At 36.6% G+C, this 14,936-nt stretch overlaps 1 protein-coding gene across 1 annotated transcript in view; it reads left to right on the top strand.

Annotated features, from left to right (window-relative positions):
* Nucleotides 1-665: 665 nt before the first annotated feature.
* LRRK2 (leucine-rich repeat kinase 2) overlaps nucleotides 666-14,936 on the top strand; it is a gene marked incomplete at its 5' end in the record, with an annotated part of 42,739 nt that continues 28,468 nt past the window's right edge. Inside the window, 14 exon segments of the mRNA XM_010146900.1 lie at nucleotides 666-849; nucleotides 1,152-1,291; nucleotides 2,644-2,772; nucleotides 2,860-3,030; nucleotides 4,688-4,943; nucleotides 5,168-5,356; nucleotides 6,808-6,914; nucleotides 7,580-7,649; nucleotides 8,030-8,250; nucleotides 8,753-9,003; nucleotides 9,813-9,961; nucleotides 11,775-11,868; nucleotides 13,710-13,896; nucleotides 14,282-14,463. Of these exon segments, the coding sequence (XP_010145202.1) occupies nucleotides 666-849; nucleotides 1,152-1,291; nucleotides 2,644-2,772; nucleotides 2,860-3,030; nucleotides 4,688-4,943; nucleotides 5,168-5,356; nucleotides 6,808-6,914; nucleotides 7,580-7,649; nucleotides 8,030-8,250; nucleotides 8,753-9,003; nucleotides 9,813-9,961; nucleotides 11,775-11,868; nucleotides 13,710-13,896; nucleotides 14,282-14,463 (2,330 nt within the window).

The raw sequence follows: 14,936 nt of genomic DNA, 5'->3' as shown, positions 1-14,936 counted from the left end.
ACCTTGCACTTGGCCTTGTTAAATTAATGTATTCAATGGAAAACTAGAGAAGGAATAAGGGGGAAGATGGGCATGACCCCACTAAAATAATTTTGCAGGTTTGCAAGTCACTGTGACAGCTATGCACATTTTCAGATCTAGGCCTCATCTAGGTTTCCTCCACCTAGAAGTGGGAGAAAACTGGGAGAAATGATCACAAATAACTTATTCATCTGCTGTATATCTAAACCCAAAGCTTTTAAAGCCTTGATGGGTTGTAGTAATAGGAATGTTGCTTCATATCTTTTTGTATTCTTTTCAATTCCCACTATGTTTCTCATTTCTGCTGGTTCTCAACCCATTTTTATTCCTTTATAACCACAAATGAAGCACATTTTCTCACTCATCTTAGCAAAATGGTGTGAACTTGTGAATGGTTGACCTGAAACTTTGAGGAAAAGAATCCCACTCTCAGTTAGAAAACTAGCTAGAGAATGTTTTCAGAATCAAATGTGAAAATCTGGGGAGATTATGAGCAGCAGAAACTGATGGTTGAAAAGAAAATGGTTTTGCAATTGTGGTTGTTGTTATTAATTGTCACTTCGACTGTAATTTCACATGCTTTGAAAACAAGTGCTTGTTCTTAGCAACTTTAAGAGCAACTCTTCTGTTGCCATTGTAAGCAGAACAAACCTGATCTGATTTTATATTTGTCTCTCCATTAGTTTATTGGAAATCCTAGCATTCAGAAGTGTGGATTAAAACTACTTGCTTCTGTAACTGAGTGCACTGGTGCACTAGACATTTTAACCCAGCAGGGAGCTATTGACACTGTGCTTCACACCCTGCAGATGTATCCAGACGAACAAGGTAGGGAAGGTATTTTGTGAGTTGAATGTGAATGATGCGCTAGGAAGGGCTGATTAACCATAGAAGCTACAACCTATCTATGACACTCTTTGGTACTGGTTGTGATGTGTGTTACATGGTGTGAAAGGTCTGCAGCACTGCAGAGTCCTCAGGTTCATCCTCTTTGTACTTATGCCTGGCTCTGTAACAGCTTATGCAAATAACTTTCTGGAATATTAGGAGTATAACACTGAGGTCATGGGTGTATTCCATTCAGAATGTGTGAATAGTCAATGTTACTAATCTTTCTTCTTCTCTTCTAGACATACAGTGTTTGGGTTTGAGTCTTCTACACTCTTTGGTGACAAGAAAGAGTTTGTGTATTGCAACTATGCATGTCCTGTCAACAGTTCTGGTTTCTACTCTGCGACGATTTAGAGAGGTCACTGAAATTCAGATGCATGTATGTGTTATTTCTACATACAGAGCTGAAAGTGAAACACAAAATCTTAGCAAATTATTTTAATGTAGTTATATTTGAAGTATAATTTCTTATTTTAATTTTTTCCCTTGGATCTTATTGCAATTAGTAATTAATATAAGCCTTTATAATTAAACCAGTATGTTTGCCATAGAGTTGGTTTTCTTGGAGGCATATATTCAATTGAGAATATGTAAGTGTAGGTTTAGGTGTTTATCTAAGACTTCTGAGATCTGCAGACTATAACAAATTTCTCAGTCATGGTCCATCATTCAGTCAGTCTATAACCATTTAATTAAGTAACCGTCATTATAGTATTGATTGCCCTTTTTCGAAAAGTAATAGAAAATAACTTCATTGCTAGCCCTGGCACTAGCAATAAGCTTAGTGTAGGAATGCTGTATTCAAGAAGGTATTACTGGAATTCTGTGTCAGACTTTGGTTCTACTTGTCAATATGGAAGGAGAGTTCTTACAGTGTCTGCAAATACACATTCAGTCTTCCTCGTGTGAAAGTTCTGTTTCCTCTGCTTCAGAAGTTTTCGCTGTTTGTTGCCAGTTTCATTTTTCTAGTGGAATGGAGTTTGTCTGAGATCAGCTTCCTGTGAGAATTTCTGTACTTCTGTTTCACATCCATATGATAATATCACAAGTAGAACCAGCCTTCTTTACTGCTGTTTTTCCCCCAACCCTTCCAAGTTTAGCTTAGCAGCCAGTGTAGGGAGAAATAAAAATAATGTAGTGGAATAACAAAATTACTTAAAAGTAATTTAGTCACAATTAGGTTTGGAGAGTCCATGATTTACTCAGTTCACCCTTTGAGGTGAACTTTGCTTGCAGAACCACAGTATAATTCTATATTTCCTTTTATTTTTTAGTTACAACTTCTAAGTTTTTCATTTAACTTAGGTATTTTTTCCAAATTCAAGATTAGAGAGCAACACATTTGGACAGGGGATGCTTCTTTGTCCCATATCCTTAGGAGATTGTTCCCTCTGTACATTTGCAGGAAATCATGAGTACATTTGTCACTGCCAGGCAGGATGTTGTCAGATATTATGGTGGATAATTTGGCTTTTCAAAGTGTCAGTTAGTATCTGTCTAAGTGGGTCAGCTAAACAAGCGTGTAACTACTGTATAAACACAGAGATACTAAGTGTTTCTGCCTTGTCTCCTGATCTTCTCCAAATTTTGAATAACTGCATGTTTAAAAGCAAGGAAAAAAAATTACAGCACATATCTTGAGGGTTGAAATTTGATTTTGTTTCACAACCTGTTTTAAAATGTCACACTTTTAACACTGTACTTATTTCAATCTTCTCATTGTGTTCTTAGGGATTTCATGCAATCTTGTCAATTCTTGGTTTGTCACCTTGTTTTGCAAAGTTGCTGGTACATGAATCATTTGACACAGTCATTTTCTACCAGATGTCTATGTGTTTCACTGACCAGCGAGATCGACAGGTATCTCCTCTCTTTTGACAGCTCCATAGCTGAAAAATGTTGATGCTTTTTTTTGACCTAACTTTGATTGTTTGTCTTCCCATTCAGTTTCAAAGCCTGTGTTGTAAATGTTTTGCTAAAATAGCTGAAAATGATGATTTAAAAAATATGATGCTGGAAAAAGCATGTATTGAGTACAATAGTATTATGGCTGAATGTTTACTTCTACTGGGAGCTGATATTAATAAGAAGACAAAGACAAACTCTTTGATCTATCAGGTAATACATGGAAATGTATATAGTTTTATTGATTTAAAATTTGGGCTTTGGGTTTGTTTCTCTTTTCATGTAAACATATATTTGGCAGAACACAGCAGCAATGCCCAGTGCAATCTAACTGTGACCTAAGTGGTGTAAACCATTGCTACTCATGGTGAGTTCAGCCTCAGTCTGATGTTCATTGATGTTCATTTACTGAAGCTCGCAGCATCACTGTCCCCTAGAATGTGCCCATGCTGCCAGTCCTGTTCTGAATGCAAGTTCACTTTAAAGTCCATGCTTTCTGATTGTTTACCCTGTTCATGTGCAAACCTGGGTTCAGTCAGGTACTGTCTTAGCCTTAGCTTTGGAATATTTTGGGGGAAGAAGACTTAAGCTTGAGGTTTGCAATCTCCCAGTCATTTTTTCTGAACCAATCAGGCTGGATCAAGCCCATTAGACCCCGGTCCCTGAATTGATATTCCAAATGCAGCTCTTTCCAAGCTCTCTGAGGCTGAAGTACAGAGGGACCAGCAGGCAGCACTGTGCATAGATGGGTTTTGCTGTGCTTAGTCCCAACCTGCAAAGAAGGCTTTGCCCAGGTGCCTGTCCTGGGGTAGTGGGTTTTTTTTTACTTTGTGTTATACTTAAAGATGAATGTTGTCATCAGGTTTTGTGCTGATGTAACTGTTCTGGTTAGAGTTCTGACTTGTATCAACACAGCTAAAGTAATATCTTGGAATGCCTGCATTGGCACTAGATGCAAAGGGCTTTGTCCAGACAGTGGCCACATCCCGAGCATCAACTATTTGAAATATGTTGGTGCCTTAAATAAGGCCATAGACAAACATCGCATCTGGATTCAGCCGTGACAACGGAGAGGCTGTTCCCACCTGTTTATAGGTGCTCCTTGCTAAATGTGACTGCCTTGAGAAACAGTGTGTGTGAACGCTTCCTAATTTTGCTTCAGTGTCAGAGTTTTAAATGGTGATATAACCCCACCAGTAGTGCCTGAAGTGCATCAGGAAGTATTCACTTCTGCTGGCAGAGCAGGCTGGGTGATAATGCACAGCTGAGTTTGGAACTGACCATCCATCCACGGCATCTTAGGTAGGCAAATCAGAGTTAGCGAATCACAGTGGAAATACTGAAATAATTTGAAGTATTTATAGAAAACTTTTTTAATATTCACAGTTAACACTGCTCTGTGTAGCAACGCAGGCAGAGAGATTGGAAGGAGTAAAGCTGACTGAAGCCTGTGTACCTGAGCTCACTACCACTAGGCAAGGCTTGATGAGTCTCACATTTGTTGCCTGTTCATCTGATATCCAGATGACATGGCAAAATAACCCCTAAGTGTCTTTATGGACTTGCCATAGATGGCATGCAATAAGCAAACTATAAATTACCATTCATTTTTGCATGGAAATTGTGTGCACTTATGGTAGAAATTACAATTATGGAACTCAGGCATTTGTTGTATTTTGGGCTAAGACCAGGAAAATGGGAGTTGGTACTTAGGCAGGTGTGTGCTCTGAGAGGCAGGGAACTGTATAATTGAAAGAGAGACATGATCCTAAAAATACAATTAAACTGAATTTGACACAAGTCTTTTAATGCAGTCTGGGCAGTTGTTTGAGTGCCTTGCATAATTTTTTTAATTGTTTTTCTCCATTAGGTTTGTGAGAAAGGAAATAATCCTAAACTGGTGGAATTGCTATTAGCCAATGGTGCTCGAGAGCAGGATGTTCGAAGTGCTTTAACTGTCAGTATAAAGAGAGGAGATAGCCAAATCATCAGCTTGCTCTTGAAGAAGCTTAGCCTTGATGTTGCTAACAGCAGTATATGTCTTGGAGGATTTGGTATTGGGAGACTAGAACCTTCCTGGCTCATTCCTTTGTTCCCAGATAAACTTATTCCATTAAGAAAACAAAGTAAGTATATATAGAATTAGCTATATGAAATGTGACTTGTTGGTACTATATAAGTGTTTAAGACCTTCAGTTGAAGGATTTCTTTATCGCATTCAGCTGATTATAGAAAGGCTGACAAACCTTGAGAATAAATCAAGTTATTTCTGGTTGTTTTGGGTTTTCTTTTTTAAGTTATTTTGATTTCTTAGAGAATATGCTCTCTGTTTGGTTTCTTATACATACAGATGCAGGTTCTGCACTGGCAAGAATGGTGCTTAAATTTCAGATGAAGAATATTTCAGAGGATAGATCAGGAGCCTCCTCTGATCTAAACTTCTCTGAAGATGGAGTGGATAAAAACTATGATTGGAATTTCATTTCTGACCCACTAGTGGACAGTGTTTTTCCTTGGAGTGATGATATTGATAGTGAAGGTAATTTTTTTTTTCTTTTTATACTCTGAATCTAGTGTACCAGGGCTAGACCATAGTCATAAATCAGTTGTTTGTTTGTATTTGAGATAAAACCCCTCCAATAAAAAAAATACTTTTACCTAAAATTTTGTTTGTGGTAATATTGGAAAATAGTTTATGGTGAATAAGTATGTGCTTTATCTACAAAATTTGGACCTTAAAGCAGGACCTTTTATTCAGTTATCCTTTTAAAATCAGTTCTTCATGCATTTAATTTCTTGCAGAGAGAGAGTGTGGGATTCATCCAACCAGATTTAGATACTGACTCTGGTGGTGACTCAGCTATTCTCATATACCGCCTTCACAGTCAGTAGCAAAAAGCAAGTGCTTCAAGAGCACAGTTTATCTCATCAGGAAGTCAGATGATTTGTGATCTAGAAATCCGTTTCCTGCGTCATCTGTAAATAATGTGCACACAACTAAATCTGGTATAGAGTACTATGTCGTTAACAAATAAAGTGGGTGAAACAAGTCCTATACCAAAGATATCCGATTGATCAGAAAGTCTAAATGACTGGTCTCTGTTCAGTCCAACATCATTCTTGGTAACCATGTCAGGAAATCTGAATGCCTTTAACTTACGAAAAAAAGCATTTCTGCCTGTAATATTGGTAAGTTAATAATAAGTGTCCTTAACTTGCAATATGACTTTTGTTTGTTCAGATGTCACTATTGTTTTAGAACTGTTGGATACTTAGAATCATCACAGATGAAGAGTTTGAATCTTAGAATCTGAGGATCCTAAGGAATTTTTTTGGTTGTGTTTTGTTCTTTTCCTTTACATCACTCAGCACCACTTTTTCTTTCTGTAGGACTGTAGCACAGGTATATAATAGGTACTATATATTGTTCCCCATAGGAGAGTTGTTCAATCATATGTAAATTATGGTTAAAAATATACAGGCTTTGCTAACAGGAGTGATTTTAGGAGTTTTAAAAGTAGCTTTGAGAAGAGGAACTCTAAATCAGTCTAGATAACCCTAGATCACCAAAGCCAGAGAGGCATGTGGCGCTTCATTGTCAGTAAATGTGAGACTGATCATTTATCTATTAAAATACAAACTTTTTCTGTTTTAAGAAGTTATTTGCACTGCAGTAGCACAAATATGTGTTATGAAACATGCATAATAATCCCAACCTGCTGGAATTTTAAATGATAAAGCATCAATGTAACAAGCTTCAGATCGTATTTGGAGCACGTCAGGTTAGTATGGCCCATGTACTCTCAAACATGTTGACAGTGTTCTTGGGCTACTGCACATGCAATTAACCAGTGAGATCCTGCCAATACTGATGCTTTTAAAATACATCTCCATCGTGTGTCAGCTTCTATATCACAGTTGAATTGTGAGCCTCACCTTTAGGTACATTCTCTTACTTATTTGTCCTCCTGTGTTATTCTTTTGTACTAGGAAGTGAAGGTTCACTTTTTACAAAAAAGAAATCCAATTCCATTTTTTTTAGGGAAATGGCATTTCAAAGAGGTTCTCCTACTTTGCCACGACATTCCTACTCTGTGGTAAGTCACATCCTTATTCATTCCAGGCTTCTTGTAAGTCCATCTGTGTGGCCTACTGCAAAATTCTTAATAATCCAGTGTTAGGAAGGGTCATGTAACCGTATGGGCTCTTGTGTCACTGTTGCCATTTAATAATTCCTTCTATTGCTGTGCGATTACTGTTCTCCAGATCACTGTACAGAGGAGAGTTTATTTCAGGAAAAATTTGTGCTCAATAAAAAGTGCACATTCTTGTGAATTGCTCAAATTCCCAGTCTGATGTTCAAATGCAGATAGAGAAACTGTGGGCCTGTTCGCAAAGACTGAACTACCCCTTAGGGAAGCTGTTCTTCAGAGTGCCGCTGCAGTCAGTGAAGAGAGATCAATTCCATAAAAAGACATGAGTAAGAATCAGTAAAACAAAAGTCAGGTTCCTTTGAGAGGAGCTTGTCTCTTTCCATTGGCTGTAAAGGGAGACTGGAGAGACTGGCTTCTCTAGAGGAAGTGTTAAGAACTGTGGGATGTAAATAACTGTTCTTTTTAGTTGAAATGTACAGTTCCTTTGTGTTCTCCTGGAAGTTCTGATAAAAAGAAACCACAACAAAAAGAAATGTACTGAATTCAGATAATTTCAGATATCTGCATAGGTCCATAACTGGTTTCTGTTCTCTTTGGGGATTTTGCAGGGACCTGGCTCAGATTATGGTCCACTAATGAAACAAAAAAGAAAAATCTTGCCTTCAGATGAACCCCCCAGTAAGTAACAGATATTTTCATCCTTGGTGCCTTCACAAGTGTAGCATGCAAAGAATTTAGTCAGGTTATATACTTGTTTACAAAGAGGAGAACACATGCTGGAAATACTTGACTTCACAAGTAATTTATGTTGAATTAAACAGGCAATGAAATTTCATGAGTGCCCTTTCAAAAGAGACTTCTGTTGTGCAGTGCATAAGCATCCATCTCTTCCCTACTGTCTTATAAATTTTTGTCTCCTAATAGAAGTCTTCATGCATTTGGGTCTTAACCAATATCCAAACACTCACTGCCTTCTACATCATTAGATCCTAAGTTGCTTGGTCTCAATTATGTGATAAATTAAATCATGCTATTTTTCCCATGTTTTGTTTTAATAGAGGGCATCTCAAAATTTTCACCACATATGAGGTCATCAGACAGTCTTTCTTCATTCGTCTCTGAGAAAGAATACATTAAATCACTAGATCTTTCATCAAATGAGCTGGAGAACATTGATGCCATCAGCCAGAATAGCTGCTTAACTAGTCATCTGGAACATCTTGAGAAACTGGAGCTCCACCAAAATGCACTTACAAACATTCCAGAACAACTGTGTGAAGTAATTCTGCATAATTTTATGTAATACAAGTTGAGATTAGTTACAATAAATTGCCCCTAACAATGTACTCATAACAATACTACTCATGAATATGGGTGTGTATTTTTGCATGCTTCAGGCATTCGCTCAATTTTCATTCAGTGGATTTATGTTCAGCTAGAAATAAAAGTATTTTCATGGAAATGTTTTAAGTCATTGACTGCAGAGAACTGCTTTAGGAGGTGTTACATCAAGTAACATAAAAATATAAATGGAACCAAGAACTGCAGACAATTCATATCTCTTGAGTTTTATGAAACTGAGCTAATTAATTTTGAAGAATGCTTTATTCTGTAATAGAAATATTATGAGTTATGTTGGTATGATTGCTATTTTCTGCTATTTTTCCTAGTGAGAGAAATATAAATAAATTAATAAATTATGTAAAATACAACTCAGTTTAAAACCTATACATTCATCTTTTCATTTGACTTTTTAAAAACAAATTATCCTTTTCTTTCAGACCTTGAAAAGCTTGACTTACTTAGATTTGCACAGCAACCGATTTACTTCTTTTCCGACTTACTTACTGAAAATGAATTGTATTGCAAATCTTGATATCTCTCGAAATGACATTGGACCTTCCTTCGCTTTGGATCCATACCTCAGATGTCCAACTCTAAAGCAACTTAACCTTTCGTACAATCAGCTGGTGTGCACTCCTGAATTTCTTACAAATGTTGCTGAAAATCTGGAACAGCTATTGCTAGAAGGGTGAGTAGCAGTAATAAATGGACTGTACCAGGACAAACGTAACAGAAAATAATATATTTGTCATACAGAATGATGACTGTTACAGCATGGGAAGAATTGTATAGTCAGCAGTGAAACACTGACTTTATCTTCCAAATGTGTAAATTGCTACAGCTTTCAGTGTCTTGTTACAAAGTACATGAGAGTATATGTGGGCCTTGGTAGAATCCAATAGCAATTGCAGTTTCTGTCAGTAACATACTAAAATGTTGTACTTCAGTGTTTTTCTACTGCCATACTATTCATCCACTGGACTGTCAGTGTTCTCTAACATGTTCAACTAGGTTTCCTGTATACAGAATACAGTTTCCACTGTATTTTATATACACCGAAGTTTTTATGGAAGTATGATTCATGGAACTGTATTTATTGCTATGGATATATTATAAATGACAAAATCAGAGAAAATATGTAACTTTTAGTTTACCAGCACTTTTTATCATATTTGTTAGTGAGTGAGATAATTCATACCTATACGTAATTCTCAAGAAGGCTATTATTGATTGCAGTATGTAATCAGGGAATTACACCTTGGAGTGCATTCTGACATTTGCTCTCCAAATTAGTTAAAACAATCTTAGTATCCGTCATGTTATTCCATGTTGCCACATGTACCAGTATTTTTGCTGACTGGTCAGTCTTTATATAAATAAAAGTCTTATTTTTGGGTTATCAATGTAAGGATAGCATTGTCACATCGATACTATTTTGCTTTTTAGCTAATAGTTGCTGAATAAAACATGATTATTTTTTTCTTCTTGTTATCATAGAAACAAAATTTCATGCTTATGTTCACCCATATGCTTGAAAGAACTGAAAATTTTAAACATTAGCAAGAACAATATTTCATCCCTTGCTGAGAATGTCTTCATGGGCTGTACAAAACTGGAGCAGTTCAATGCCAAGATGAATGCTCTTGGTAAGTATCTGTGAAAATAGGATCTGCCTTCTAGAAACCACTCCAAGTCACAGAATTCCTTAGCCACCAGCATTTGGAGTCTTGGTGAACAGAAGAATGCTTGTTCTTGTTTATACAGTTCCCTAAGCATCAGTTTTTGATCCTTGTTGGAAGCAGTATTCTTCCAATGGGGCTTGATGGACTTTTGATCTGCCTCAGTGTAACTCATCTTGGTTTTATATTTGGAGTGGATGCTATAAACATGGTTGGGTGTGCTTGCGATCGTACTCGCTGTTGGGGAAGGTTCAAGGTAGAGAAAATTGTTCAAAGTTAGGTTGCAGATCTAGTACTAAAACAGGTTTAATATTGTACTGAAATATGTATCATACAAACACCTAGGCTTTTATCAGAAATAATGTGGCCAGCGGGACTAATGAAGTGATTGTCCCCCTGTGCTTGGCACTGGTGAGGCTGCACCTCGAATTCTGTGTTCAGTTTTGGGCCCCTCACTACAAGAAAGACATTGAGGGGCTGGAGCGTGTCCAGAGAAGGGGGACAGAGCAGGGGAAGGGTTTGGAGCACAAGTCCTGTGAGGAGCAGCTGAGGGAACTGGGGATGTTTAGCCTGGAGGAGGCTCAGGGGAGACCTTATCGCTCTCTACAGCTACCTGGAAGGAGGTTGCAGAGAGGTGGGGCTTGGTCTCCGCTCCCAAGTAACAAGTGATAGGACAAGAGGAAATGGCCTCAAGTTGTGCCAGGGGAGATTTAGAGTGGATATTAGGAGAAATTTCTTCACCGAAAGGGCTGTCAGACATTGGAATGGGCTGACCAGGGATGTGGTGGAATCACTATCCCTGGAGGTGTTTAGGAGACGTGTAGATGTGGCGCTTAGGGACATGGTTTAGCAGTGGACATGGCAGCGTTAGGTTGATGATTGGACTTGACGATCTTAAAAGGTCTTTTCCAACGTAAATGATTCTGTGATTCTAAGTATTACCACACTACATCCTGCATTGTCTTCTGAATAAGGTAGAATGTTTGATTCACTTGCCTGAGTGCAGATGTCATTTGAGATGCCCTGAAAATGCCCGCGTGGCTTAGAGCTTCTGGTCCAGAAATATGTCTTCCATAGCTCTGATGTTGTAGCTCCAAGCCATGTGCAGATAGCTCAGGTACCACAGGGCAGGTCATCTACACTAGAACCCAGTGTTTAAGCAATTGAATTAAATCCAGAGTGTGTTCAGCGGCTTAGCATATTTTATGCAAAGGTATCAAAATTAATTGACCTATCAAAAATACAAATTACATAGTTGAGATTTTAATAATACTGCAGGAGTTCACAAGCTACTGTCAGAATTTATTTCTGTCTTCAAGACAAAACCTTCCATTTTGGATTTATTGTCCCAGTATTTCTAATGGTAGTTCTTATACCTGCATTAAACACAGCTGAACCATTAGAATCACTTCCATATGCATAAGACCCACCACTCCCTGCGTGAATTATGTGAATATTACGTATACTGGCAATACAGTAAAGTGTAAGTAAGATTATTTCAGTGTTTAATGCCCATATGTGATGAAGTATAATAGTATGTAATGTAATAAAAGCCAGTACATTAACTCAGTTCTAAAATTCCTTCATTTTGGGAGTTTAGTTTTAAAGAACCCTTAAAAAAAAGATTCAGATTCTGCCTCTGGTAGCTTGCACAAAGACCTGTGTATAGAAGGTGATAGACTGGCTGTTTAGTTTGTCTCTGATTTTAGAAAATTCCAGTCTCAAAAATAATTTTAACAGTTCTGAAAATTAATAGGATTATCCTCTTTTTCTGCTCTAGAAATAATACCTGACTTGCCATCCAGCATAACAAGCTTAAAATTATCCCAAAATGGTTTTATTAATGTTCCAGAAGCAATTCTTCTTCTACCACAGTAAGTTATTATTTTATTTATTGAAGTTAATGACAAGTTCTTGATGAAGAAAATCTGATGGCAAGACCTTTGTTAAGCAGAAAATTCTGCATGTTTTACTGAGCTTCATTAAATCCTCTCTAACAAGTTAAATCCAAAACTTAGTAGCTTTCAGCTGAAGACAAATCAGTCACATTTTCTTCATTATTTTGAGAAATTCTGTTCCTCAAATTCAAATCACTGTTATTGAAAGTACATAGCTTGACAGCTGAAGCTAGCAATTCTTGCTGAGAAGACCAGAATGAATTTATTGTTTTCTTGAAATCAACAGTGAAAATATATTAGCAACTTTTCCTTTTAAAGAAGTTCTGCAGACTTTCACAGAAAGCTACTGAGATTAGATTTTCACTTCCCAAATATCGCAAGATATTTATTTTCAAAAAAAGACACTTCCTCTAGATGGAGTTGTGATAATAAGCATGTGACATTTATTTTGCTATACCTTCGAAGCACTGTTCATGTGAAAATCCAACTTCTGCTTTTTTTTATGGAAGTTACTGACCTTAACAGGTCACTAAAATGAGACTGCGGCAGGAGTGCTTGGAAGGGATGATCAGATCAGTTAGCTGATAGATGTGGTAGGTGTGAGTCCTGGTGGCACCATGGGGAGGGCAGATCCACAGATTTGTGGAATTACATTAATCAAATTTACATAGGGCACGTCATTATTAACATGATATTACAGTGTTTCAGCATGCTAACATTTATATTGACAGCAGCAAATTTAATGAAAGTGTTGAAAAAGGTGCAGCTTTTGCATTCTGCATCTCCCAGCCCAGACAAATTAACAAGAAGTTGCATGTGTTTTTTGCATGCTTCATGTTCCACAGTAAGATAAACAGCGTATTTGTCCAACAGATGACTTATAGAAATGAAATGTTCTTTTTTATGTAGTTCTTAAATACACGTGTAGTTGAACTATATATTCATGCACATTCATGTATTTACAAACATATTCTAGAAAGTTCTGATATTCATACCATCTGATGTTAGTCTTCTAAATTAGGAGCAAGAAAGAGAGATTACCTAGTGAGACACCATAGTTGGTAAGTGGAATCTTGGGTTTTAGAAAGTTGATAATACTAGGTAGTTCCCCATTGCTTTTTTTAATTGGAAATTTATTTTAAAATCACATGAAAATACATATTAGTATTACATTAGATTGAAATTAACTTTTAAAATACATTTATTCCAGTGAATCAGACATTGCACGTAACGGTGTACTCCATCGCCCTGCCCTCAGCTGTAACTGGAATCCTGAGCTGTACTCTATTCTTTTTTACCTGGGTAAAAAAGTATATTAACTGTGCTGTTTACAGTTGAATTACTGAATATTTGCACTAAAGGAGTGTGAATCGTGTCTTCTACCGATCTGAACAGAGCCATGCATGTGTACAAACATAGAAGGTAGAAGGAAGTGGGCTATTACCACAATATGTACACTTCCTTGAAGTGACTCTGTAATTTACCATCTCAAACATACACACACTACAGTGTGGAGCTTTGTTACCATGATCAGGCAATTTAATTCACAGACAAATACATGGACAGAATACAATTCTGTATCAGTCGTATGTATTTTCTTAGAATTTTCCTGATGTCAAAAAGACCTACTTATAATCTTAATTATTTTTGCTCATAGTAGTAATTATCATCTTCTATCTACATTCCTGTCAGAAAGCTGTCTTTTCTGAGATTGACTCCATTTGTTTATTTATTAAAAATTAATACAGTTCCAGTTAATCTCATTTTTACTTTTTTCATTTGCTAACTTCTCTCTTTTTTTATTTTTATGTGTTTAGTTTGCGATCAGTAGATTTAAGCCAAAACAAGATCATTAGCCTGCCTGGACCAATGCACTGGAAATCGCTAAATTTAAGGGAGCTGTTATTTAATCATAATCAAATAGATGTCTTGGACTTGAGTGAAAAGGCGTGTGCATGGTCTAGACTAGAAAAGCTACACCTGTCCCACAACAAGTTAAAGGAGGTAAAGTGTACAATTCTACCTAAAGAAAATCACTCCTCAGTTGAATGCAATTTTTCAGTGTTCATTTGATTTTCACATCACCTCTCATATCATTATAAATTCTATCAATAAAATGGTACATAAGTGCAAATGAAATGAAACTGTGAATGAAAATTACCATGTTCTATTAAGCTGTTCTGTCCAGAATGTGTCATGTAATCAGTTTATATAATGAATTCATTATGAGGTCCTTTGTCGATTCATATGGGACATTAAGCCTGTTTAATAAAAAAATAATTAAACTATAGCAATAAAAATAATACCTAGTTTTCTTAAATATTTAATGTGTTCATGCTCATGCATTTCTTTAACATTTAAATATCCATTAAAATATTTTTTTACTTAGATTCCTCCTCAGATTGGCTTCCTAGAGAACTTGACTTCTCTGGATGTAAGTCATAATCCTGATTTGAGATCCTTTCCAGATGAAATGGGAAGACTCTCCAAAATCTGGGATCTTCCTCTGGAAGGACTCCATCTTAATTTAGACTTCAAACATGTGGGATGCAAAGCCAGAGACATTATCAGGTTTGTTGCCGTATTGTTTTTCAGTATTCTTGGTTTGCTTTCTTGGGATATGCAGTAAGAATTAAGAAAACAACATATCCTTTTGAAAAGACAGGCTGGTTTGCCATACGAAATCCAGCATGCTGCTCTATGGAAGGTATCCTATCTTATTATATCGTATCGTATCATATATCTACACACACATATGAAGTAGATTACAGTGATTTAGACTACAATAGTATTAACTCTTGAATTTGGTGCTTCTATAAACCATGCAATAAATGATGATGATCACTTATTTCTAACATGTTTCCTGTGTTCCCAAGTGCATTGCACAGAACACATTTTTGTTAAATTACAGATTTCAAATCAGAAATTAGAATAGACTCTTAAAATCCCAGCAATATCCAACAGATATTGAAAATTTGAAGAAAATCATGTCACAGAATCAAAGAATGGTTTGGGTTGGAAGGGACCTTAAAGATCATCCAGTT

Source organism: Eurypyga helias, unplaced genomic scaffold (genome assembly GCF_000690775.1).
Source record: "Eurypyga helias isolate BGI_N326 unplaced genomic scaffold, ASM69077v1 scaffold930, whole genome shotgun sequence".
In the NCBI taxonomy this organism is placed as follows: Eukaryota; Metazoa; Chordata; class Aves; order Eurypygiformes; family Eurypygidae; genus Eurypyga; species Eurypyga helias.
This window is presented reverse-complemented; position numbering and strand designations above follow the sequence as displayed.